Source organism: Protopterus annectens, chromosome 4.part0, assembly GCF_019279795.1.
Source record: "Protopterus annectens isolate FY-2018-M chromosome 4.part0, PAN1.0, whole genome shotgun sequence".
NCBI lineage: Eukaryota > Metazoa > Chordata > Ceratodontiformes > Protopteridae > Protopterus > Protopterus annectens.
The window spans coordinates 1,742,787,527-1,742,815,131 of NC_056733.1; the positions used below are offsets into that span (position 1 = coordinate 1,742,787,527).

Below are 27,605 nucleotides of genomic sequence, written 5' to 3' on the forward strand. Positions count from 1 at the left end.
TGCTACGGTGGTGAGTTTGTCATTTGAACCTTGCGTAAAAAAGGCAGTATAGGGGTGGCAAGAGCCTCAGCCAGTATCCATAATCCCAGGGGCGACAGGTGCAGGCCATCTCTGGCAAAGTATCATGGTCTGTCGATCATGTCATTCCAGGCAGACAGACACTGGATCCCCTTAGAATGACACCAGAAGCTTAGCCAGTTGTTGAAGTCAATCATTTGTCCTTGTACTGTGGTATCATTCTGGGCGATGGCAGGATGCTACTCAGGGCTAGGGTCATACCTGCCTGGGCTACATGATCTGAGAGCTCCTCCATGTCTCTTTTCATGTAGTCCAGGGAGGTACATCTCAGGTCATTCACACCAACGTGGACAATGACAGAGTCTTATTTTTACTTGTTGTGGAGTGACCCGAGTGCTTGTGTTATGTGGCAGATCCTGGCACCCGGCAGGCAGCTGACAGTAACTTTCTCCTTGTTTAGCCTGGTGAGTGAGACATCAGTGTGCCTGACTGTAGAGTCACCCATGAGTAGTGTGTTGGGTATGTTGTTTTGCCTTATGGGCTGAGGTTGAGTGGTGCATTGATTTTGTGGGCTGTGTGTTATTTGGGTAGTGTTGGGGGGTGGTGGTTGCTTGCGTTTTGGCTTTGGAGGTCTCTGGGCATGTTTTTATTGAGAGGCTCTGCGAATGTAGGTGTGGGTTTGTGTTACTGTGTGTGGGTTTAGGTGGTGAGTGTTGTGTGGTGCAGGTGTTTAACTTCTCCTCTTGACTGTCTAGTACAGTCTTGGCTGGAGAGTGCTTGGCTTCCAGTTTGGCTATATAAGTGCATCTCTCACAGGTTGTAGTGTTGGGTGGTAGGCGGAGAGGATTGTCAGTGTACATGAAGTAATTGCTACATTGTCCCAAGATGCCCAGATTCATCAGGTGGACAGAGGAAAATACCGGGAGCTCACCCTTAGACATGCCTGTTTAGGTGCTTATTAATTTAAGTACTAAAAACTGTTTTCCTGCTAACAAGTGAGGAAAGTTGAGTGCTGCGGTAATTTGTAGATTATTTAGTGCTTGCAACGAGTTTTGAACAAGTGCTGAGCACAAGGAAACAGTTTTGAGTGCTAAAACTAGAAAACTGGCTAGATGTCCTTCAAGGATGCATCTGCAGTCATAACATATGGGTTGTCCTGTCGTCAGGCAGCCCTTCGGTCGGCCGGATTCCAAAGTCTGGGTCTGGCCTCGGCTGGTGTCGCACTTCACCCGACGTCATCTCTGCTGGTCTTCGGGTATAAAGGCATCAGCCGACGCCATTTTCCCCAGTCTTTCTTGCCACGTGGCGCCCGAAGCAGAAGCTGTTCGCAAGTGCCGGTCGGTCAGATCCAGAGATTACTACTACCGAATACTACTTCGAAGACTTCTAAAAAGCTAAGTACCCCGTTGGGGACTCTTTCTTGCCTCAGCCGATGTCAGAAAAAGTAAATAACTGTTTAACTTGTGGGAAACAAATACCTCATAAAGATTTCCACTCTTACTGCTTACCTTGTTTAGCCCCAGACCACGACGTAGCAGCCTGTTTAGCCTGTGCTTCCTTCAACCGACGAACGCTTAGGCGTCGGTCGGAGTTTGCTGAACAGTTTTTCAGCTCAGATTTTGCGTACATTATGCCGTCGGATCCTCTGACTTCTCAAATTGTTAAAAAACACAAAGAAAAAGACCGACACTCACGGTCCGCGGTTTCGGCCGAAACCACGGTTAAGCAAACCGCGAGTGTCTCGGTTTCGGCCGAAACCGAGCAAACAGGTCAATCTTCAGCCGAATCCATGACTACTACCGAGGCTCCTGCTACCCTAGTTGAATCGGCCTCTGAAGTTTTGCCTACTAACGTGGTTCCTATAGAATTATCGGACACCATCCCTTTGGATGTCTCTACCCCAGCACGTGGTGCTGCTAGGCCTCCTGCAGCCATGTCTATTAAGGCCTTTGCCAGGGCTAAATCAGTGCCTGTTAAGCCCCCCTCACACAGGCCCAGTTCCAGTTCTCAAATGCTTACTCTGGCAGAGGATCTCATCTCTTTAATAAGGGGATCCCAATCTCACCCAGACAGGGCCTCTCAGCCTCCAGAAAAGAGATCTAGAGCAGAGCCCCCAGAGCCAGTGTCCTCAGATGTTTCTTCTGATGATTCAGACATTACAGACCATCCAGAGGCTCCTTTTTCTACTTATGAAGATTCCGATGCTGAAGAATCTATTCCATCTGCCTCTCCACCAGAGGAATTTTCCTTTGGGGAAACCTTACATGCCATGAGAGAGCAATTCCAATGGCAGGGACAACATTTCTCAGATTCAAGAAAAAGGCTTAGGACCTTTCTACACTTACCGCAACATAGGCCCTTAGCTATACCTCCAGTTCTGCCTGTTGTGGATGATGCATTTAATGATGTTTGCACTGCTCCTGATACTTTACCTCCAGCCCCTGCCAAACCAGATAGGTTTTACAGGGTACCGGACACTCATCACCACCTATACAAGGCCCCACTTGCAGATCCTGAGACTATCTCCCAGGGGCCTAAGGCAGTAGCTCGACCTCAGCAAAACCCTCTCCTTCTGAAAGGGAATCCAGGTCCTTAGAGAGATGGGGTAAAATGTTTACACCTCTGCTACTCTCTCAGCTAGAGCTTTGAACTGTCAGTTTCATATGATCCAATACCAAGAGTTTATGCTTGATCAGTTAACTAAGAAACTGTCCTCTGATGACTCCTTAGATAAGAAATATGTTTTAGAAATGGTGAATAACATTCAGCAGGTTAGTAACCATTCTTTAAAATGTGGCTATGATGCACTGGAGGCTTCATTTAGATCAGCCATGACTGGCACAGTTATAAGAAGACATGCATGGTTGAAAGAACAGGTCTTGCCAGATCATGTTAAAGCAAAGCTGTTAGATGCTCCTATGGATAAGGCCAGTCTATTTGGTTCTCCTGCCCAGCAAGTAATGAAGAAAATGGAAGAGAAGGCAAAATCTGTACAAACAGTTAAAGATTTCTTACAGGTTCAGCCCCAAGGTTTAGCAGGAACTGGCCTTCCAAAATTGGTCCTTTCCAGACTCCTCTAAATCTCAGAGAGGCAGGAATAGACGCTCCAGAGGCAGAAATCAATCCAGAGGAGGTGCCTACAGAGGACGCCAGTGGCAAGGCAATAACCAGCGAGGCACAGACACAACCACTGTCACTGCAACAGGACAATCACAGTGACTTGGCTCTGACACCGCCTACCAGGGAACAAATAGCAGCACCCTTAGGCGGAAAGTTAGCCTTATTTTCAAAAAATTGGCACTATATCACAAAAGACAAGTGGATTTTGCAGACTATAGACCAAGGCTACAGGTTTCACTTCCACACCTTACCAGTAAAAAGAGGAATGCCAAACCTACCTCCAAATCAGAAAACAGAAGCTCTAAAACAGATAGCTCAATTAACAAAGATGAGAGCTGTGGAAAGAGTACCACCAACAGAACAGGGCAAAGGATTCTACTCCAGACTCTTCCTAGTACCAAGAAAAGAGAAAAGTTGGAGACTATTCTTGGCCTGTCCGCCTTAAACACTTTCATCATTGTCCCAAAATTCAAAATGCTGACCCTACAGCAACTTCTTCCCATGCTGGGCAAGGAGTGTTGGCTGGTAACTCTAGATCTCAAGGAGGCATACCTGCACGTCCCCATACGACCAAATTGCAGAAGATACCTCAGATTTCTTGCAGGATCAGAGCATTATCAATTCTCAGCATTGCCCTTTGGCTTATCTACTGCGCCCAGAGTATTCACAAAATGCCTGGCATCAGTAATCGCTCATTGCAGGCTACAGGGAATCCAAATTTATCCATACCTGGACGACTGCCTGATACAAGCGGACAACAAAAGCAAGCTGACAAAAGACTTACAAAGAGTTATTTGCTTACTACAAGCCCTGGGATACACAGTCAATTTAAAAAAGTCAAGACTAATACCATCCCAAACAAAACATTCTTGGGTGCAGAATTGGACACAGTAAAACAGATGGCATTCCTAACTGCAGAAAAACAAGAACAACTCCCTCTTTACTTCTTGGCATTAACAAAGCAGAACAAACTAACAGCAAGGAAAGTACTGCAGGCCTTGGGCTTCATGGCATCATGCATAATCCTGGTCCCCCATGCCAGACTGCATATGAGAAAACTACAGTGGTACCTAAAGAATTTATGGTCTCAACACAGGCACAGCTTAGAAACCGAAATACCACTAATCCCATGCCTGAAACAAGAGTTCCTATGGTGGGCTCAAGCATGCCAGTCAAACCCAGGCTTGCCCTTCCACAACTTTCAAGCAAGCCAAACCATCACAACGGACGCCTCAGACCTAGGTTGGGGGGCCCACATGCTGGACAAATGCATACAAGAATTATGGACCCCAGATCAACTGCACCTGCACATAAATCAAAAAGAAATGCTGGCAGTAAAACTAGCAATCTAGAATTTCAGACCATTCCTCAAAGAAGGCCATTTGATGATAAGGACAGACAACACCACAGTCATGTGGTACATCAACAAACAGGGAGGCACTCATTCATACCCCCTATGCCGAATGACTCTGGACCTATGGAATATGGCTCTGAGCTACAACATTCAGTTACAGGCAATATTTGTACCGGGAAAAGAAAACATCCTAGCAGACATGTTAAGCAGAACTACCTCAGATGCTCACGAATGGATGCTACACCCGGACATCTTCAAGGCCACCAACACAATAATGGGGAATGCCACAAATAGACCTATTCGCATCCCCACTCAATCACCAGCTCAAGAAATTCTGCACAAGGACATACCACCCACTTGCATGGAAGGTGGACTCTCTATCCTTCAGTTGGAAAGGCCTGACAGCATATGCATTTCCACCTCTTCCTTTGATGCACAAGATACTACTGAAAATCAAAGAGGAGCGTCCAAGGGTAATTCTGATAGCTCCAAATTGGCCAAGACAACACTGGTATCCATTGCTGAGGAGCATGTCTCGGGGGAGAACGTGGACACTACCCCTGATGCCTTTGATGTTAACTCAGAACGACTACAACATCATGCATCCAAATCTAAAAACTCTGCAACTAACTGCCTGGAACATTGCATAACAGCAACTAACCCAGATTTATCCCAAAGGGTTAAAGACATTATCCTGGAGGCCCGCAGACCTTCTACAAGAAGGAACTGTGCAGGGAAATGGAAAAGGTTTGTCATTTGGAGCACTGAAAGAGGAAAAGATGCGTCAAAGATAGATATTGCCAACATCCTGGAGTATTTGGCAGAGCTTCTCCATACAGGCCTGTCCTATTCCTCCATCAAGATACATGCATCAGCTATTTCTGCAGAATACAGCTTGATCCCCTGTCTTCTCACATCCTCTACTCAGGCAGTTCCTCAGAGGAATCAAGAATGTAAAACCTCCTAGGAAACCACCATTACCAGCATGGGACTTGAACTTTGTGCTAGAAAAATTGACACTCCCTCCATTCGAACCAGCAGCAACAGCAGATCTTCAACACCTATCCTGGAAAACTGCTTTCCTACTGGCAATTACTTCAGCAAGAAGGGTTTCGGAACTACAGGCCTTAATGGCAGTACAACCCTTCCTAATCTTCCATCAAGATAGAGTATCCATGAGAACTAATCCTACATTTATGCCTAAGGTGGTATCCAGAGTGTCTCTAAATCAGGCAATCCACCTACCTACCTTCTTTCCCAATCCACAGAGCAGGGGGGAAAGACTGCTGCATACCTTGGATGTACATAGACAGTTGCGCTACTACCTGGACAGAACCAAGGGCAATAGAAAAACTGACCAGCTTCTAGTAGCCTATGCAACAGGAAGGGAAGGAAAAGCAATTTCCAAACAGACAATCTCCAAGTGGATAGGAAATTGCATAAGATTCTGTTACTCCTACCATGGAAAGCCAATTCCACAGAACATAAGACCTCACTCTACAAGGGCTACAGCCACTACCACAGCTTTCTTACGAGGAGTGGCAACCAAGGACATTATTGAGGCGGCTACTTGGACCTCCGTGCATACATTTGCCAAGCATTATAACTTACCTCTATACTCTAGATCCCGAGCAGGGTTTGCCACTGCTGTATTGCAAGGGATCCTAACTACACCATAATTCTTCTTCCTCCATCCCTAGTTTGGCTATGGTATTCTACCCATTTGTTATGACTGCAGATGCATCCTTGAAGGACATAGTACAGTTTTGTACCTACCATAAATGTAGATGTCCGAACAGGATAGCATCTGCAGTCAGGATTACCCACCCTCCTTCCCCTCTGTGGTATTCCTAGGGTATTTACCCTCCTAATAGCTAGCTGGGGGGGGATCTCTTATGGTGTATTTGTTTGTATATATGTACATACATGCTTATTTTTGTGTTTGCCTACCTTTTTTTTGGAAACATTGGCATTTACCCAAAATTTAGTTTTCCAAGAGGGCAACTGGCATCTGGGGCAAGAAACACTGAGGAAAATGGCGTCGGCTGATGCCTTTATACCCGAAGACCAGCAGAGATGACGTCGGGTGAAGTGCGACACCAGCCGAGGCCAGACCCAGACTTTGGAATCCGGCCGACCGAAGGGCTGCCTGACGACAGGACAACCCATTTGTTATGACTGCAGATGCTATCCTGTTCGGACATCTACATTTATGGTAGGTACAAAACTGTACTTTCTAAGGGAAAATTAGAAGAGCGGACTTTCTGGCACCAGGATTAATTTAACCCTAGTTAAACGGCAATGCGCAAAACCACTCAATCTCATCTACCATCTCTTCTCTGTATCTTCTGTCTCATGTTCCACAGCATTTTAATATTTATAAAACATATTGACATCCAAAAACTGCACCTGCTCATACAAACTATAACCTACCTGCTTTACTACTGAAGAACTCCTATTTTACAATACTAAAATGACATATCCTAACAATTTCTAACCTATCTCTAAACATGCATCTTTCTTTTTAGTTTGTGTCTGTTGGCTTTTCCCAGTTAGGGGTCGCCACAGCGGAACTCCGGTCCACTAATGATTGGTAGTTGATTTTTACTTGCTGAGTTACCAGCCCTGACGCACAACCTTCAACAAAGGTACGCCCATTCACGCATGTCTCCACGCAGAAGCTCTAGCTGAGAATTGAACCGGAGAGCTTCTTACTGTGAGGTGACATCTTTCTTTTTAGTAACTGTACATATTCAATTTCTGTACATACTCTGTGACATTTTATCTGTAGAGCCTAAACTGTACATACAAGTTAAATATGTATACATATCTGATTCACAGTGTAAAATGCCGCAATGTTGTTTTATGTATGAAAAATTAATGTCTCCTGTGTTTTGCATGTGTAAAAAATGTACAGTTTTTCTCCTGTACAATGTAAAACTCGTACTGTCTTACTTCATGTGTGCATATGTAATGTTCTTTGTACTTTGTAGTAACTGTAGAAACTGTAGAGCTTTTTTCCCTGGGCCTTCTCTGAAATCAAATCCAGTTGCACTTTCGTGGTAATAAAAGATAAATAACTACTAGAACAAACTCCTGCTGAGATTTTCAGTGTGGACACCTTTATTTCACACATTAGACAGTAATGACTGGAGTGTCAGACAGCATCCTAATGTAAATGATTTTGACTTTGGTGTGTTGAGCACCCCTGATATTACTGTACTCTTACATAAAGGTGTTTTATGGAAAGGTCACTCGCTTAATGTTAGCATTTAGTATGCAAGACTTTAGAAATCTGCCAAGTACTATTGGCTAAATAAATTCCATATACAAGACATTTGAGGAACTCTGTTAGCAAACCATTATGCTGCTTGTACACACAAGTTAACACACAGACACATTCATACTCAAACTTGTTTTTCTTAGATGGTCTTCAGTACTCAGAATGGCACCCATCAGGCTTGCATTGTTCTCCTGTATGACTTCTTTCTACTCTTTAGACTGAGAAGTCTTAGTTTTGTTTTAAAGATGGACTTGGTTGACTCCCATCCTTTCTCATAAATATCAAACCTTCTCTGTTGCAGTAATACTGGTACACTGTCAGACAAATTAATATGAAATGATGTGCCGTGCTTATATTAGCTCCATCCATAATTTAGAATGTCACTATTCCTCATGGTAGTACTTCACTAATGTCCATGCATTGAAGTAAAACGTGGTGACTGTTCAGAAAAAGATAATTTGATTAATGCATACTTTTCATATTGTTATGAATATCTTATTTCCTCCATTAATACTTGTCTGTTTTTTGAAGTTGAGGTTGCTGCTTCAAAAGTAACCAAAGGCATTCTTCAGATGTTTACTGTGTTTTGCAAGCCAAGTCTTCCTAATTTTTCAGCATATTGTTGTCCCACCATTTTTTTCTCATTTAGTGTTACTGAAGTGTAGTAGTGCTGCACATACTTTGAGGCATTGCTAGGAAAAAAAACCTCTGTGTTCCACTTTCTAATGCTGATCACAGCTGTTGCGCTGTTTTTTTTTTTTTTTTGTCTTTCCGCTGTATGTTGTTATGCTGTAGTCTTTATTATTGCCTCTGAAAATTTTGAAATCCTGCCTTTGATTATGTTTCCCATGAACAGACTGCATGTGCAGACTAATATTGGTTTATTTTCTGGGGGTGGTTTGAGCTGCTGTTTTCATCTGCATACTTATATTTTATTCTCAGGAAATGTACTGTTCTATAGGAAAAGGTAATGTCATGCTTGTGTACACGTGTCACTGTACAGTATGCTTGATTTACCAAGGACAACGCTTTCATTTTTCACCATTTCAAGAAAAGGGTGCTCTGTCTAACCAGTCAGTATATACATGATAAATGTTCTACATCTTGAACTATGAGATAGATGTAGTAAACTGATATGCACATGTGCAGCAAAGACAAGTTAAAGTAATACCATTTGGTTTAGTAGACATTGGTAGTAGTATACCTAAGAGTAAAGTTAAATGTTTAAAATGAGTCACAAGCCATAAGGATTTTGACAGTGTACAGCTTTTAACCAAATTGTCTGCTTTCCACAGGTTTAATGGTATTATCATCTTTTTATTTTTTTCACATATGATCTAGGCTAAGTAAATGCAATGCATGCATTTGACTTGCAAAAAAAATGCTTGTCAAAAACAAAGTAGTACATTCTTTCAGTGTACTCTGCTATTAGAAGCATTTCATGGTAAGAGAAAGTCTGTTGTGGAAGGCATTACATCACATCCTGCTTTCCAGCCATTTTTCATCAGCTGTCCCCTGCCTTTCCCTTTTCTGTAATGATTGAACGTTTTCATTGGTTAATGTATTGTATGGCATTGCTTGCTATCCATGGCAAAAAAAGAAAAAAACTTGAAAAATGTGCCAAGGAACTCCCTTTTACCAATTTTACAATGTGTGAGTATCATAATTTAGTGCTATGGTCTCCTGGTTGGATCACTAACCTGAATGTTCCTACATCACTTTTTGCAGTCAGTGCCTTTTCTGGTCTGCTGTTAGTCATAAGATCATAGGTGCTTGGTAGGTATTAATCTTTCAGGATCTTAAGCCTAACCTTACAGCCCTGTGGTAGTTTTTAGTCCTTATATTTTGCATAGAAATAACCCAGGGATGGGCCAAACAAGAATATGATGGGACATTTACATGTTTCCCCTGTCTGAGGGACAGTGGTGTTAAACTGGGGATGAATTTGTGGTTAACCATCCATTTGTCCAAATTACATTTGAGTAGAGTAAGAGAAGTACTTTGCTTTATGTGGAATCAACGACTAATCAATAGAAGTTATTTTTCTCTGCGATACAAACCTGTCCCTCCAACATGTTCTTATTTTCTTGGAAAAGAGATCCCTTGAGTGCAATTCACAATTGAGTATTGGAGCCAGAAGAAAATAGCAAAGGGTTGTCTCGAGCAGAATGCAGTCTGAAATGTGGAAGCTTAGTAGCAGGCGAAAAAAAAAACAGTAATGGTTATTTGATACTATTGAACTTGTGAATGGCAATAAATAAGTCTAACAGATTATGGTCTGTTGAAGCTATTTATGCAAGACAGAGGTCACAACCCAGTAACCTAACTTGTACTGAGAAAAAGGACAGTATTTTGAGACAGTCTGCATAGTTTGTAATTTTAGTTGAAGATTACTAGTTCTTATCTTCAAAGCATACTTTGTGTATCTTTTGCACAGACTTCAATCTGTTTCAACAGCTATGGATAGAATAAAGTTGTAAAGCACACATCCTCATCCCTGTAGTGAGTGCTGTGGTATTAGCAATCTTATTTTACATGTTTACTACAGAGAGAGTAGGAACTTGCATTTATTATTTAATGTTGTTATTCTGCATTTTCTAATGTTAGTATTTTTTTTTATAAAAAGGATCAGAATACAACTCCAAATGTCACTCGTGTTCCTGTGTCTGTCCCTGGCCCTAATGTTGGCACCCAACCTCCAGTTAGTTCGATTTCTGGTAGCCATGGAAATGCAACATATCTTGCAAATCAACAACAAGCAGCTTTGAAACATCAGATGCTTTTGGACCAACAAAAGCAGAGAGAGCAGCAGCAACACATTATACTGGAACAGCAAAAACACCAGTACATTATGGGACAAAGACAACAGTTGTTGGCAGAACAGGTACATGATATTGGTCAATGAATTGTCTTTGTTTTAGATTTTCTTCTATGTTTTGATGCACTGGATATGCTTTATGTATGTATGCGTGCATTCATTCTTTTGTTAACTGAACAGATGAACTGAGCCAAAGGGACTTGTCATGACTCTTTGCAAAGACAGCCTGTACTTGATGCTATACAAAATAGGGCAGTGTGCAGGTAAAACTGTAAAATGTGATTTTATTTGTTTTTTTATTTTGTTGTATTTTGAATTTGTTAACCAAGGTAGAGGACTGATCCTGTTGAACCCATTTCAGTGTCAGCCTGCGGAAAACACAATAGATAAATGACACATACAGAGTGAATGATAAAACGCAATATATATATATATATATATATATATATATATATATATATATATATATATATATGTGTGTGTGTTCCTATTACGTGATTGAAGTTTTACAACTTTGAACACCATATGGTCGAACCCATATGTTTGAAGTTGTAAAACTTGGAATACTTAAAGAAAAAAACTTACCTGACTGTTTTAAGCAGGAGGGCAAACCTGCCTGCACCCCCCCCCCACAGCCCCCGCTCTTCAAATATACTAACTCCGAGATTGCACTACAGTGTAGTAAAGGGAAATCTTCCCTTTCCGCACTGTACTGCATTATAGTGTGGGCTCGGAGTTGGTATATTTAAAGAGCGAGGGGTGTGGGGGTGCAGGGGGGCTTGCCCCCTGCTTAAAACAGTCAGGTAAGTTTTTTCTTTTAACATTTTCGAAGTTCTACAACTCCAAACATATGGGTTCGACCATATGGTGTTTGAAGTTGTAAAACTTCAACAAAGTAATAGGAACCCTATATATATATATCTATATATATATATATATATATATATATATATATATATATATATTAAACTCTAAACTTCTATACGAAAGAAACAAACAGAAATAAAAAACAAAACTAACTGAAAGGATTCACACTGAAGCCAAACTGTTGATTAGCGCTTTCATCCTTTAATGTGTGTAAGGACTTCTTCAGATCTAACAAATAAAACTCAAACAGTTTAAATAGGGTGCACTTCTACGTCATAAAGTAATTAAAACAGCTTGGTGAAAAAACTAAGAAACAGACCAATAGAAAACCTTAATTAAAAGAAACAGCCAATGTACATACTACATTTTTCTGTAACTGTAAAGCATTAATAGTATAAAAAGATGCATGAAACAACCAATGAAAAGTAATTTGTAGTGTAGAATAAACCAGTCACTACGTTGCTTTAACAACCAGTAACTAAGAACGAGTTCTAAACAATCAGCCAATGTACATATTGCCTTTTTCTGTTAATACAAAGCATCAATAGGGTAAAAAAGCATGCACAAAATAACCACTCAAAAATAATTTGCAGTGTAGAGTGAACTAATCACAACATTGCTTGAACAACCAAAAACTAAGAAGCAGCTCCAAATTGAACAAATGAGCTATAGTTGTAGTCCGTATAATATGTAATGAGGGCAAGTATAGTTTTTTTTAAAAAATAAAAAATAAAAATTAAACACAGTGCAATGGAGAAAACACAAACATAAAAATCACGTGCATATTTCATTCATGAAAGCCATCGCAGTGCACATTTAACATTAATGCTCTCATTCAGACCAAGTCCATTTTCAGCGTCAAGTAATAGTTGCCAGCGGAGTTCCTTGAGCTCTAGAAATGTATCACAATCACCGAAAAATTGCTGTATGTGTTCCAAAATAATAAACTTAAAACCTGTAAAGTTAACACAAGCAATGCTATGCTTCCCTAGCGCATTACTACTGTCTTGCTGTCTGATAGCGCTTAAATGTTCTTTAATCCGGTCGGAAAGCCGTCTGATCGTTTTGCCAACATAAAAAGAGCTGCAGGTATTACAGATACCTGCGTATACCACAAATTTCGTGTGGCAATCGAAATGATGTTTAAACACAATTCTAATGCCACAATGTTGGAATGTATAGCAAGTTCCTGTTAAAATGTGTGGACAAACTACGCATCCATTGCAGTGAAACATGCCATTTTGTACTGTATCTGTCAGGCTCTGCGTATTCATGCTAACAATAAATTGTTCAGATCTTTCAAATGACATTTTCAAAGTTCTAGATCTTTTATATGTGAAATTTGGGCTGTGCCCAACAGCACAGGCTAGATCCCTCTGTGTTTCAATAATGTTCCAGTTATTTTGCAGCACTTGTTTAATCGAGTGCATGTCTCTACTGATCGGAACTGGAAAACTACAACATCTATCAGTTGATGTCTCATTTAGATTGGTTTTAGCCTGAAAACCATAGTGTAAAATGGGACAGTGCTTACTCTGCCTTTGTGAAGCTACCTCAGTGAACATGTCATAAATAAGTTGTTCAGGATAATTTCTATCTGCGAACAACTTACACAGAAAATTGCTTTCTTTGTGGAATGTGCTCTCTTCACTGACAATCCGTGACAATCTGATAAACTGTCCTTTGAGGACGTTCTTTTTCATAAAGAACGGATGCTGGCTATGGAAATCCAGCAAGTTATTTCTGTAAGTGTCTTTTCTGTAGATATTAGAAGAGAGTGACCCATTCTGACCGTTGATTGTGATGCTAGTATCCAGAAAGTGAATGTGTCCCTTGACCGGACACTACGAAGTCAAGATAAGGGATGCTGTTGGACATATTAGTAATAAAGTCATTCAGTTCTGCAGAGCTGCCACTCCATACAAAAAAAATATCATCAATATAACGTTTATACAAATGAACTTTGTCAAAACTAGGTAGTTGAGTTAAAGTTTCTAATTCCCATGTGCTAAGGACAAGATTAGCAAATGCTGGGGCCACTTTTGATCCCATTGCTACCCCTTTAATCTGTCTGTACGTTTTCTTATTAAAGTGAAAGAAATTATTAGTGAGGACAGCAGTAGTGAGGGAAATCAGTGTCTCTACTTTTTCAGTACTATAACTTGCATATTTAGTAAGAAATAGGTTGATTGCATCCAACCCTTCATGATGTGGGATGTTCGTGTATAATGCAACTATGTCCAGAGACACTAGTATACATTTTTTAAAATCAATTCCTGATGCAAATAAAGCATTAAGAAAATCCCAAGAATCTTGTATATAAAATCTTGTAGCTTGTACTAAGGGGTTGAAAATACTGTCAAGAAATTCTGAAATCTTTTCTGTTTTCGTGCGTTTATTGGAAATAATCAGTCTAAATGGAGGGTTTTTCTGATCCTTGTGAATCTTAGGTATTCCAAACATTTTACCTAAGTTCGGGTTGTGTACTTGTAAAAAAACTAGTTCTTCTAATGAGATTTGTTGCATGCGTTCAAGGACTTTAAGCATGTTATCAATTTTTTGAAAATGCTTATTAACTTCTTTCAAAGTAACTTCTTTGTAGAACTCATTGTTAAGTAACATGCTTTCTATACGATTAGTATATACTTCTTGTTCCATAAGCACTATTCCCGTGCCTTTGTCTGCTTTCATAATTCTCAGTGACCTATCATTACTCAGCATGTACAGAGCCTCTTGCTCTTTTTTAGAAAGGTTGAACCATTTATTTTTAGCAGGTTGTTTAAGCAGATTTCTGATGTCCGTTTCACAAACTTTAAGGAAAGTATGTAGTGTGCTGTTTAAAGCAGGGTTATACACACTACCTCTTTTGAGCAATACTCCACTAAAAGAATCACCTTCACTGTCAACAGAAGTGTGACTAGAGGGAAGGACAGTGGAGTCAGTAGTTTGTAAACTAGGAGAACCATTATTAATATTTTGGTCTGAGTATAAGCACTTTAAATTCAGTTTTCTAGTGAACAATCTTAAGTCCAGCAATACATCTGTAACATTTGCCCTTTGTGCTGGTATAAAAGAGAAACCTTTATTAAGTAGCTGAAAATGCTCATTGGAGAAGTGTCTGTTTGTGAGATTAAACACCGCACCAGTTTGTATGTTATGTCCATCTATTGGTAATATGCTCTCGCTATGCTCCTGGTGATCATGCCTCTGCCTCTGTATGGGAACCGGTTCTGTCCAGTGTTCCCTCTCCCCCTCCCTCTCGAAAAACCTCTCCCTCTCGGTGCCAGCTGAGGTGTTAAGTCTGCTTGCTGGCCATTCAGTTGGTGTGGTAATAAAAAAGGCTGTTGTAATTCATTTGCAAAGTCATCTGCAACTTCTCCCTGCTGAAACCTTGGGGGAGGAGGAGGAGTGCGAGGTGCTTCAAACCTGTTATTAGCTGGAGCTAAGAATCTTTGAACAGGTCTGACTGTTGGTTCACTTTGCTGCTCGGGGGGAGGGTGAAATTGAGGTGGGTTTCTGTTGAAACCTTGGTTGAAAGTGGTGTTAGTGACAAATCTTTGCTGATTATTAAAACCTTGCTGACCATTGAACCTTCTCACATAATTCCCATGATTATTAAAACCTTGCTGACCATTGAACCTTCTCACATAATTCTCATGATTAAGTCTATAAGCAGTTTGATCCTTGTACTGCTGCAGGTCCCTATTCAGTTTTTGCCTCTTTCTGTGTGTCAGTGTGGCCACATGTCTAGTAAGTCTGGGCGAAATGCCATCGTACAGATGCCTAAAGTAGTCAAAGTCATGATGTGACAGCACAGATCTGTGCAGAGCCTCAATTTCTTTTTTAACAGTATCCAGTCTGCCAATATTGTGCGTGATTAGAAGTTTTAATCCAGCCATGCCAGTATCATGGTACAGTTTAATTAATTCAGCATAAATAGCGCATTGTCTCGTGATACCATTTGGGAACTTATAGAACCGTAATCCTTGTGGGATAATATTGAAGTGGATACAGGATGACAAAAAATGGTTGTCATATTCAATGTTCTTGAATAACATAATTTTGCGCTCCAACTCATGGATAAGGGACTTGCAGTGCCCATTGTGACCGTGATTAGGTAGACCAATATCCTCATTTGCGTTTTGCAATCCATCCAAACCAATATTTAGAAATGGATTATTATTGGTGATGTTTAAAAAAGACATGACATTCGCCGAAGTATGTATCTGCGGCTGTTGTGGCGTCTGTATGTCAACCTCTTCAGTATCAGTATTACTCTGTGGGTCCTGGTCAGTCCTGGGTGCATTTTGCGAATTATCATTGCTTCTACCACTGAATAAGCTAGGGCTGAAACCCCTAGCATCCCTTTGAATATTGTTGCATCTGAAAAATAAACTCTGCGCTCTGCTCATCGTGTTATTAAATTCTTCCATAAGTAAATCATAGTCCGTGGGCACCGCACGTTGCTCGAAGTTTGGCTACTTGAGCCAGGTTCGACTGCAGGTGTGTCCTCCATGTTACTTGTCAGCCAATAACAAATATAACTGAAAACTGACTAAAAAAGAAGTATTCTAGTACATTAAACTCTAAACTTCTATACGAAAGAAACAAACAGAAATAAAAAAACAAAACTAACTGAAAGGATTCACACTGAAGCCAAACTGTTGATTAGCACTTTCATCCTTTAATGTGTGTAAGGACTTCTTCAGATCTAACAAATAAAACTCAGAAACAGTTTAAATAGGGTGCACTTCTACGTCATAAAGTAATTAAAACAGCTTGGTGAAAAAACTAAGAAACAGACCAATAGAAAACCTTAATTAAAAGAAACAGCCAATGTACATACTACATTTTTCTGTAACTGTAAAGCATTAATAGTATAAAAAGATGCATGAAACAACCAATGAAAAGTAATTTGTAGTGTAGAATAAACCAGTCACTACGTTGCTTTAACAACCAGTAACTAAGAACGAGTTCTAAACAATCAGCCAATGTACATATTGCCTTTTTCTGTTAATACAAAGCATCAATAGGTCTATGTGTGTGCGTGTGTGTGCTTTTGCATATATGTATATAATAGTATACAAAAGTGAATATCATATTTGGCTTGAAAGAATAAAGTCAATGGATAAATGATATTACATACAGAGTGACTGAAAAAAACACAGTATGTACATGCATTATATACAAAGTGGTGTCAGAGTTGGCATGTTGAATTACAATCAAAAATAAAATAAGTGCAAGGCATGTAGAGTGAAGAAGAGTATGAAGAGGTTAAGTTATATGACCAGAGAGAAAGCAGTTGCATTTTCCTATAGTCTTGAAATATGCTTTTATTTTTGAACAGAAAATGGGGTAAGAAGAATGATATTTATGAAGAGAGAGAGATTCCAACAGTTTTGGAGCTAAGGACTGAAAAACTATGGTCTGTACAGCAAAGCCTAGTTTTGGGGGTGAGGAGGAGTGGACATGAGTGGTTAAGCTGTCTAAGGCTGTATGTTGATGCATCTCTGAATAGTCTGGAAGCTAGCAGAGAGAAGGTATAATTCTTGATACTTTTAAATAGTTGAGAGGCAAGTAGAAAACCAGCATGGTGTTTCACTGGTAGCCAGTTAGCTTTTTCAGTGGTTTTGCAGTGGTGGTCATTTCTTGGGAAGAGAGTGATGAATCTGCTAATGACATGTGAAATGGACTGAATAGTGGATATATGTATTTTAAAAGCTGCAGCAATTAGCATGAGACAGTATTCTAGCTGAGCCAGTAAAAATACCTTTACCTATGGCATTTCCTACATGGTCTGGATAGAAAAGGGGAGGTTCTTATAGCCCAGAATAAGAGAGTTGATTTTTTTTGTGTGTAGCCTAGGTGGAGTTAGAAATTTAGTGAGTGGTCCAGCCAACCCCTATGTATTTGAATGAAATGACATTTTCCGTAGTGTTAATAAGATAATCAAGAAGTTTAGAGGCCTGGAGATAGATGCAAGCTTTTGTCTAGTGCCAGAAAACATTGATGTTAAGTTGTCTATCTTGCCTTCATTCTTGCTGGATGGGTTCGGAGCCGATCCTCGGCTCCGACTCGGCCAATACTAAAGCTCAAGAGCCAATTCCACCGGCTCGAGGCTCCCCTATATCCCACAATGCTAGGTGGTAACTACTCAGATCTCGTTTGCCGCTTAGCTGATGAGGTGCTTTTCTACCGGCTCTGGCAGGTTAGTGGAAAATTATTTCTATTTTCACAAATCTTTAGACCCCTATTATTTACCTTAGTAAAACTTTTAGTTTTAATTCTCTATTTCCTTGGATCGACACCTCTTTTGCCCATAATCCCTTCCTTTATTCCCCTTTAACTTTAGGCCTTAGGCCCCTTCCCCTCCTTCTCCTAGTCCTTTAGTGTGACTGGAAATTAATATTTTTCTTAAAGGCCTGTGTGTGTGTGTGAGTGTTTTCTTACTTAGGCCTTTAGTATGTCTAAGGACTCCAAGGTCTCAGGCTTCAAGAAGTGTGACTCGTGCTGTCAGAAAATGTCTCTGACAGACGGTCACACTTCTTGTGTGTATTGCCTGGGACCTTTGCACCTGCAGGACATGTGCTGTGTGCCATGGTTTCAGCCCTAGAGTCCTGCAGGAATGCAAAAATAAATTGATTTTGCGTCGCTTGTTAAAGCCTGAAGGCCCCCCGACCCAGTCTGTGTTGGGGAAGCCTTCTAAGACTTCCAGACAGTCAGCTCCGGCTTCAGAGCCGTCCTCTGGAAGCATCAAAACTGCTTCGACATCGGCTCCAGCTGGAGCCGATGTTTCCAAGCCTCATACTGTTACCTCGGCTCCAGCCGGAGCCGAGGCTGATAAGACTCAGTTGGCTCCGATACTCTTATCAGAGCAACCTTCGAGGAAGAGGTCTAGGTCCCCCTCCATCGGCTCCGTTCACTCGGCACCAGGATCCCCTCTTCTTTCGGAACAGAGCCATAGATCGCATTCCTCACGGTCTTCCAGGCTATCTGACCATGATTTGCAAAGGGTAGTGAGTAGACTTCTCAAGTCCGAGGCACTGGCCCAAATGCTGCATAGCCCGACTCAACAGTCAGCGGCTATTTCTGTCCCTCAATGTGTTCCTCCTCCAACTCCTTTGAGCTAGGAGCCAGGGCTCATCGGAGCCATGACTGTCGGCGCGTCGGAACCGATACCTTCCCTTTCTGCTCCGTCATCTGCTCCGATCTCCTCTTTGGAGGCATCTCGGCACCGAGCTTCCCTTGGCTCCGAGGGGGCGCGTGGCATCGGACCCTTGTCCGACCCCGCTCTCCCTCTCGGGGCTTCGGCGCTGGTGAGTTCGGCTCAGACATCGGCCTCGGAGCCGTCCCTGTCGGTGCCGGGGGGGTCCTTGTCTCTTCGGAGCGGGGACCTCCGGCCTTGCCCAATAGGGGTGCCTTGAGGTCATGCGGAGCGTGCTAGAACCAGTGTCTGCCCCACAGTCGGCTCCGTCAGCCCCTCCATCTTCAGTGCCTGCGGTGATTTCTAACCACCCCCTTGCATCAGACCGCAGAGAGCCAACTCCTCAAGTTTCCCCATTGGGAATTTCCTCCTCTTCCGAGGCCTCTCCTGACCTGGTAGGAGAACCCCCTAGGAAGAGGCAGTGCAAGAGGAAGCGCATTGACTCCCCTGAGTCTATCACCTCTGACACTGAATCCAAAAAAAGCGATGGAAACAGTTGCTCAATAAGTCCGACCAAACACAAAGTTCAACTTGAGCAAAGCGGAGTAAAAGGCTTCTAAAACGTACCACTCTTTATTACACAAATCCAAGACTCAACAGCACATTAACGTTTTACAAAACCAACAAGCGTTTTCGTTTCGAATGACTTCTTCAGATGAACAGAATGCATATCATGCAACACTCCCAGCTTTATATATCATTAAATTAATGGCCTAAAATTATTCAATCCCCCTCTGAGGATGTCTCCTTTGCTGACATCCTTGAGATCCTGAAACAGAGGGGGAACTGGCCAGCCCTTAACCCTTCAGAGGATGAGTCACTGTACCTTGAGGCGTTCGGCTCTCGCCCTTCTACCTCCTGGGTGTCCCCTCCCTTTGACCCCCTTATGGAAGTGGTGGCAAGGAAGGCCTGGACAGCCCCTGATTCAGTGGAACCCACCCTGAGGAGGCTGTCAAAGTTTATTACTGCCCCTAAAGATAAAGATTTTTTATCTAAAGGTGTCCCCGTCGATGCCATGGTGGTGGCCGCGGCCACTAAGAAGGAGTTAGCTGATCCTTCGGTACCTGTCCATCCTCCTAATAAGGAATCTAGGACCATGGACAGGTATGGTAAGCTGATGTTTTCATCAGCGACCTTTTCAATGCGGTCGCTGAACTATTTATGTCACTTCACTCATCTCCAGAGAGATTTACTCAAGGATATGAGTGAAGCGATAAAGGATCCAACAGCTGTGGGGTTCCAAGACAGAATGAACTCCCAGTTGGCAACCCTGAACTCCATCGTTAACTCCTCCATGCGGCTTATCTCATATGCTGCGGATGGGGCGAGTAGAGCCGCAGGCACAGGCGTTGCCTTACGACATCACGCCTGGATGCTGCTGTGCAACTTTGCGGACCCTTTCAAGGCGTCCTTCACCAATTCCCCCTTTGATGGATCATCCTTGTTTGGTCCTCAGGTGAAGGATACATTGACTAGGTGTGAGGTGGAAGGTAAGACTCTCTCTGCCGTGGGAGTCCGTTTTTCTACCCCTTCTAGGCCTTATCCCAAAGGTTAGAGGGGAGGGAAAATGTGGTTCCGCAAACAAACCCAGGGAGTCTCATCTGACGCACAAGGTCAATTCCCCTCTAGAGGCAGAGGGGGGAATAACAATAGACGCCGCCCTAGAGGCAGAGGAGGTCTGCAAAACCAGGGTAGCAGAGAAATTTTCTCTGATAAACCCTTTCAGCATCCCTGAGGAGCTGCCCGGCTGTCCACCTTTGGAGGCAGTCGGGGGGGAAATTATGCCTGTACCCAAAAGCCTGGCTTTCCCTTACACAAGACAAATGGGTACAGTCGATCATATCCGAGGGTTACAAAATTCCCTTTATTCACATTCCATCCCGACCCAAAGGATCCCTTCCAGACGTTCCACCCAGTCTAAGGGAACAAGCAGCACTAGAAATTTCAAAGCTGCTATCAAAAAGAGCTATCCAATCAGTCCCAGCAGACCAACAAGGATCCGGAATCTACTCCAAATTCTTTTTGGTACCAAAAAAAACAGGGGACTGGAGACCCATACTGGATCTCAGCAACTTAAACAAGTATGTCAAAAACAAAATTCGGATGGTCACGCTACAGTCCATTCTACCCTTCTTGGGTCAGGACAATTGGATGTGCTCGATAGATCTTCAGGACGCGTACTACCATATCAAGATGAACAGACGCTCCAGGAGATTTCTCCGCTTCAGGCTGGGAGCCAGTCACTACCAGTTCAGAGCCCTGCCCTTTGGTCTCACTACAGCCCCCTGAGTGTTTACCAAATGCATGGCAGTGGTCGCGGCTCACTTGAGACGTCAAGGATTCCAGGTGTTTCCATATTTAGACAACTGGCTCCTTACTGCCACCACCAGACATCAACTACTTCTATCCAGAGACTTCACTATCCAAACATGCCAAGCTCTAGGCATTTCAATAAATTTCGAAAAATTTGCCTTGTCGCCTTGTCAATCTATTACCTTTATAGGCGCCACATTAAACGCACTCAATCGTTCAGCCAGACTTACAGAGCAAAGAGTGTCAGACATCCGCAAGCAAGTTTATCTTCTCTTACAATGCAACAAAGTCAAAGCCAGACTAGTTTTGAAGGTATTAGGTCTCATGGCAGCAGCTATCCCCCTTCTCCCCTTAGCTTGCTTCCACATGAGGATCCTCCAATGGATGCTGTTTACTCAATGGTCCTTCCAACAGCTCCCGATGTCCCACACCATATTGATAACTCAATCATGCAAGAATCAACTGTCTTGGTGGATCACATCTCCTCAGGTTCTCCAAGGAAGACCCTTCACTCATCCCCCCCCAGTCGCCACGTTGACAACTGACGCCTCCCTGATCGGGTGGGGGGGGCATTATCAGGGCAGGACAGTCCAGGGCACGTGGCAACCTTTCGAGTGCCACTTGCACATAAATGTCTTAGAGATGAGAGCAGTGCTTTTAGCGTTGCAAGCCCTTCACGACTCTCTTCCCACAGGGACTATTGCAATTCAGACGGACAACATGTCCGTAGTGTGGTACATCAACAAACAAGGCGGAACCAGATCATACCCCTTATGTCGAGAGGCACTCAGACTTTGGCAATGGGCGATCTCTTCTCAGCGTTTTCTGGTAGCAACGCACATTCCCGGGAAGTCCAACGTGATTGCAGACAAGTTGAGCAGGGCAATTCTCATGCCCCACGAGTGGTCTCTGAAGAAATCAGTACTGGAAGAAGTATTCCAAAGATGAGGCCAGCCTTGCTGCGATCTTTTTGCTACTCCCCAAAACAGCAAGTGTCACGACTTCTTCACTCTCTTCCCATTACCAGGCCATCCCACCAGAGACGCTCTAGTCCACGATTGGCCCCGGGGACTTCTGTATGCTTTTCCCCCTTTTCCACTGATAACTCAACTAATTCAGAAAGCCATCGCCTTGAGAGTGACAATGATCCTCATTGCCCCTTACTGGCCTCGACAGATATGGTTTCTGTTTCTTCATCGTTACCTTTTGGAGCAGCCTTGGCATCTGGACCCAGTGCCAGATCTGTTGACCCACCAGTCGGGCCAGCTGCACCAATCTCTTCATTCTCTCAACCTCACAGCGTGGTTTCTCCGATTCCGACCTTAGCCAGGCTTCCCTTAATATCTCGCTCGGTCCGAGATATCTTGATAGCCTCTCATAAATCTTCTACCCCGAAGATTTATAATAGCAAATGGAAACGCTTCTCCTTTTGGGCAACATCAAAAAATATAGATCCCTTCACTGCACCTATCCAGTCTATTCTAGACTTTCTAGCAGAACTCTTTCATTTAGGCTTTTCTTCATCTACCATTAGAGTTCAACTGGCTGCTATATCTAATTATCATGTAGGTGTCTCGGAGTCTAGCATCATGGCTCACAAGCTCTGCAAAGCCTTTTTAAGGAGCGTTTTTCTTCTCAAACCTCCAATCAAAGATCCCCCGCCTCAATGGGACTTGAACTTGGTTCTGGCATCCTTAATCCTTCCCCCTTTCGAACCAGCGGCTTCATGTTCTCTGAAGTTGCTTTCATGGAAGACACTTTTTCTGGTAGCCATAACTTCAGCGAGAAGGGTATCTGAACTCCATGCTCTGTGCAGTCGCCCTCCTTACTTAGTGTTTCACAAAGATAGGGTATCCCTCCATACTAATCCATCCTTTTTACCTAAGGTTTCCTCTCAAACAAACCTAAACCAAATGATTGATCTCCCCCTCTTTTTCCCTAACTATTCCAACAGGTCGGAACAAAAGCTACATTTTCTGGATGTTCACCGCCAACTTAGATATTATTTAGACAGGACTAAACAATTCAGGAAATCTGATCAGCTTTTTCTATCGTATGCGGAAGGGAAATTGGGCCTTCCAGTTACTAAAGTATCCCTTTCAAGATGGCTCACCTCTACAGTTACCTTCATCTATGAGATCAGACATCAAAAACTACCTTCAAGACCTAGAGCTCATTCAACTAGGGCATTAGCTACATCCGTAACTTTTCAGGATAGGCTGCCAATAGATTCCATTTGTGCAGCAGCCACTTGGGCTTCTCCTCATACCTTCATTTCACATTACAAATTGGACATGGTCTCCAGAAACCGTGCCAACTTTGGTTCCACTGTTCTCAAGAGTCTGTTCCGATAGGCCACCTGGGATAAGGTGCTAGGGACGCGGTCCCATCCAGCAAGAATGAAGGCAAGATAGACAACTTAACATTAAGAAGTTATGTACCTACCATAACGTTCCATGTTAGTTGTCTTCTTCTCGCCTTCTTTCTTGCGTCCCACCCTCCTTCCCCCAAGCCTGGACAGACAGATAGGAATTCATTTTGTGATCTTCCTCTGGAAGTTGTCATTCCCACATGTTCTACCACCTCTATTTCCCCTTTTGTTAGGTCTGGGATACCTTACACTCAGGTTTATATAGAGGTGGGTTACCTTTCTCCATACTATGGAGACTAGAATTTCTTGGTCTAGCTATCAAACGAGATCTGAGTAGTTACCGCCTAGCATTGTGGGATATGGGGGAGCCTCGAGCCGGTGGAATTAGCTCTCGAGCTTTAGTATTGGCCGAGTCGGAGCAGAGGATCTGCTCCGAACCCATCCAGCAAGAACGAAGGTGAGAAGAAGACAACTAACATGAATGTTATGGTAGGTACATAACTTCTTATTTTTGCTGTAGAAGAGTTTAGTAGAAATAGTTTATCATTGACCCATTGAATAAGGACATGAAAATCAGCCTGAAGTTTGAGTTCAAGAGAAGAGGGAGAATGGTTGGAGTGGAATCGGGCCATGTAAACACAAAGGTGGAACAGAAGATGGGGTTAGCCAAAAGAAAGTTTGTTAATGTAGATAGAAAAGAGGAGAGGTGCTAGAATCGATCCTTGAGGGACACCTTTCTGCATGGGTTGAGAGGGTGGCCTAATGGTTAAGGTGTTTGCCTTACAAACACAAGGTACAGGGTTTGAATCTCACAAGGGATAATTGGCTAGGCTTAAAATGTCTCGCAAGGGTAGTTAGCCTAGTACTAATCTATGAATCTATAGACTGATGTGTAGAGGTTGATGAATTGAAATTAACTGAGAAGCTACTGTTAGAGAAGTAGTTTTTGAACTAGTCCAGTGTGTCTTCACTAATGCCAGTGTCAGTCACATGTTGTAGAAGAATTGTGTGACCAACAAGATCAAATGCTCTTGTGAGGTCAATAAAAATTGCTTCAGTAATTAGGCCTTTGTCCATTCCAAGAAGAATATTGTTGTTGAATGTCCAGGTAGCTGTGGATATACTGCGACCAGACCAAAAACCGTCTTGCTTTTGAGAGAGAAGGTGGTATTGGTTGATGTATTGTGTGAGTTGTAAATGGTCATTTTTCCAGAATCTTTCTTAGTATAATGAAAATAGAAATTGGCCAAATGTCTGGAATGAAGGGTGGATTGGAGGGATTTAGTTTCTTAGGGAGAGATTTTTACTATGGCATTCTTCCAGATGTCAGACATAGTAAGTGTAATACACTGGTTGTAGAAGTTTTCAGTGAGGTTATGTTGTCTCTAAAGTGATAAACATGGGTGAAGGGTGTCAGTACCAGTGGGGCTATGAAGTTTAATATGATCACACAGAGGCTAGATGTCATTGGATGTGATAGTTCTGATGTAGAATGAATGGATGTGTGAAGAGGAGATGGGAGTGTCAGATGCCGTTTGAGATTGACCAGAGAAGGGCCTGGGAAGTTTGCTGAAATGAGAGAAAATCAGAGGCAGACAGTTGAGTGGATGTGGAATTCATGGAGGGAGGGCTCTTCTGTCCTGTAAGATGGGTGACTTCTTTTCTGACATTTTTGGGTGATTTTATTGGGGAAGTTTGATATGATTTCATCAAGTGACTTTTGTTGACATATTGCTTGCTTGGCAAGGTTGTGTAGCTATGCATCACTGTCTGTTTATACTTGTAGGAAATACTTTCCAAGAATGCCATGCCTTTTCTCCGAGTTGTAGAAGAGCTCCTAGGTTAGCCAGTTGTTAGTTCTAGGTTTGTATAGTCTTTACGTTAGTGGGAAACAAGAGTTAGGCAGGTCAGTGAGTATAGAAATGACTAGTTCTGCAGTAGTGATGTAAAAAACTGGTGACCAATCAGTTAAGTAGGGGGTGGATTTAGGTAGGGGGTGGATTTAAGTTTAATGCTATTCTGTGATTTATTATTTAAAAATATGAGCTTTAGGGGTACGTTTTCATATGTATGATAGATATGAAACTAATAGGGCATGTGACAATAGGAGGTGCTGCCAGCACAACTGGCTGGAATTTTGTAAGTTGTCATTTGTGAATATCAAACTGATTTATATAGGATGGTTGTATTATAAATGTATTAGAACTGTATGTCATATGTTTATCAAACTGATTTGTATAGATGTTTGTATTGAAAAGGTATTTGTAAAGTGCTTGTGTTTGAAATGTATCCACAGTGTGCATTACTGGAGAGAACAGAAATGTACGTGTACTACTGCAACTGTTTTAAATGTGAATGTTTTAACAGACGAAACTGGAAGGTTAACCTCAGTCCAGCAAACTTTAAAATATATATGAAATTAAATCACTTTACGGGCTAGGCCATAAAGGTGCTATCTCGCAGGTTTCAAAGCAGCCAGAGACGCAAAGTCTGTATCAGGAAGCTGTCGCCGTTGTTTTTGGGGTGAACTAATTACTACTCTGGAAGTATCTTGGTATGAAATTGTTTTATGAGCTCCAGCACCTGCCACAGATCTGAGCAAAATTCCTTGTGTGTCTATTTCTACAGGTAGGTGCTAAATCCTAGTGCATCCAGCAGTGGGGGTTTGCATGGGAACTAGAAGTCAGATGACCAGAAGTGTTGTCATTTTGCAAGCTGTCCCAGAAGTAATATTTTAGATATTATTTTTTTAAGTGGTCTGTTAGTGAGACAAGAGCATTCTGTATTCTGTTTTTGGCCTGACAAGAATGACCATTTACCACATAATCTGCCTTGCTATGTTAAGTAAGTAGGGAATAGTATAATTCTCTTATATTCAGTCAGGAATATAATGAAGCTTAGTTTATTGTTTTTCTTTGTCTTGAGTCTGTCCTTCAATGTTATTTAAAATATTTCCTGTGATTTTGAACTCTGATGTCACTGTGAATATATACTTTGTATTTTCTTGTTCTTTTATTAATTATTAAATACATTTAAACCTTTCATTGTGGATGATCTTTGTAGAGACGTGTATGGTTTTAGAGTATATGCATATTTATTTGGTGACACTGTGTGGGCCACTCCTAATAGCCGTGCTCTTGGTCAAACTACCATTTGTATTAATATTAATTTTACTTGGTATATTGGGTACCCTTGTAAGGGCCTTAAGGTAGTTGGCAGGTGTGACTGGTTGCAGTTTTAACTACCTTATAGTCTGGGCAGAAGGGGGAATAGCTACTAAACCTGTGCCAGTCATTCCCAAGTAGGTAGAGGTGTGTGTGTGTCAGCTACTTGGGCAAGGGACATCAAGCACTGGTTGGACATAGAGGGGTGCTGGAGGTCTTGGCTTGGACACTCAGCCGAGATCTCAACTCTACAGCTGTGCCATTGGGGAGTCTTATTGGGGATCTGGAGGAAGGAGGAGAAACCAGCCCCCAGACTGACTGTACCAGTGTGCTCTTAAGGGAAATTTTGCTTGATGCAGAGAGCTGTGTCTGGAAATACCATGTGTGTACCTGCTATACTCTCTGTGAACGTTCCCCACAGGTGTGTGCCTGTGGTGAGGATTGAGGTGCATTGATTACTGGCCCAGAGGTGGGGGGTCTTCACTGGGCAATAGTCACTGAAAGATGGTGGCTGGATGGAGATGCTTGAGATAAGAGAAGGTTTGCTAGGTAATGAGATTTAAGAGGGAGTGGTGAGAATGTATCGAGGTTGGGTCTAGTAGGTGAGGTATACGCTGGATGATACTAAACTGTATTAGAAGATTATTCAGATCATTGGATATGGAACTGAACAGGAAGTCTCCCTATTTTTTTTTTTGTGGAGAAAGTTTTTTGTTTTAGTAGGTTACTTAGTGTGAGAGGATGGAGGTGGTAGATGTATGCTACAGTGAGATGTAGGGTAGTACTCTTGTTGGAGGGAATAGGTACAAATAGCCAGTTTGAATAATTTATGTTAGTGTTTCCTTGAGCAAGTACTTCATGTGTGACTTGAATAGAAGTAGAGTTCCACCACCTTGTCTTGCCTGGTTTGGGGTCAAAAAAGCGTGGAAAAATAATGTAAAGAAGAATTAACAATTCTGTAATAACATCTAGATCGGGCTTATGTAAGGAAATGAAGGCATTAATCTGGTCATTTTTTTTCTTGTATGTCGTGCATTGATTAGGATATAGGAGAGAAGAGATGGACTGGGGTTAGCTATTTTCAGACTGTACT

General features: G+C 42.1%; 1 protein-coding gene across 1 annotated transcript in view; it reads left to right on the top strand.

The window, feature by feature from the left end:
• MAML1 (mastermind like transcriptional coactivator 1) overlaps positions 1-27,605 on the top strand; it is a 777,379-nt gene that overhangs the window by 518,200 nt on the left and 231,574 nt on the right. The window contains exon 3 of the mRNA XM_044069456.1: positions 10,402-10,659. Coding sequence (XP_043925391.1) covers positions 10,402-10,659 — 258 coding nt within the window. The remainder of the gene's footprint in view (positions 1-10,401; positions 10,660-27,605) is intronic.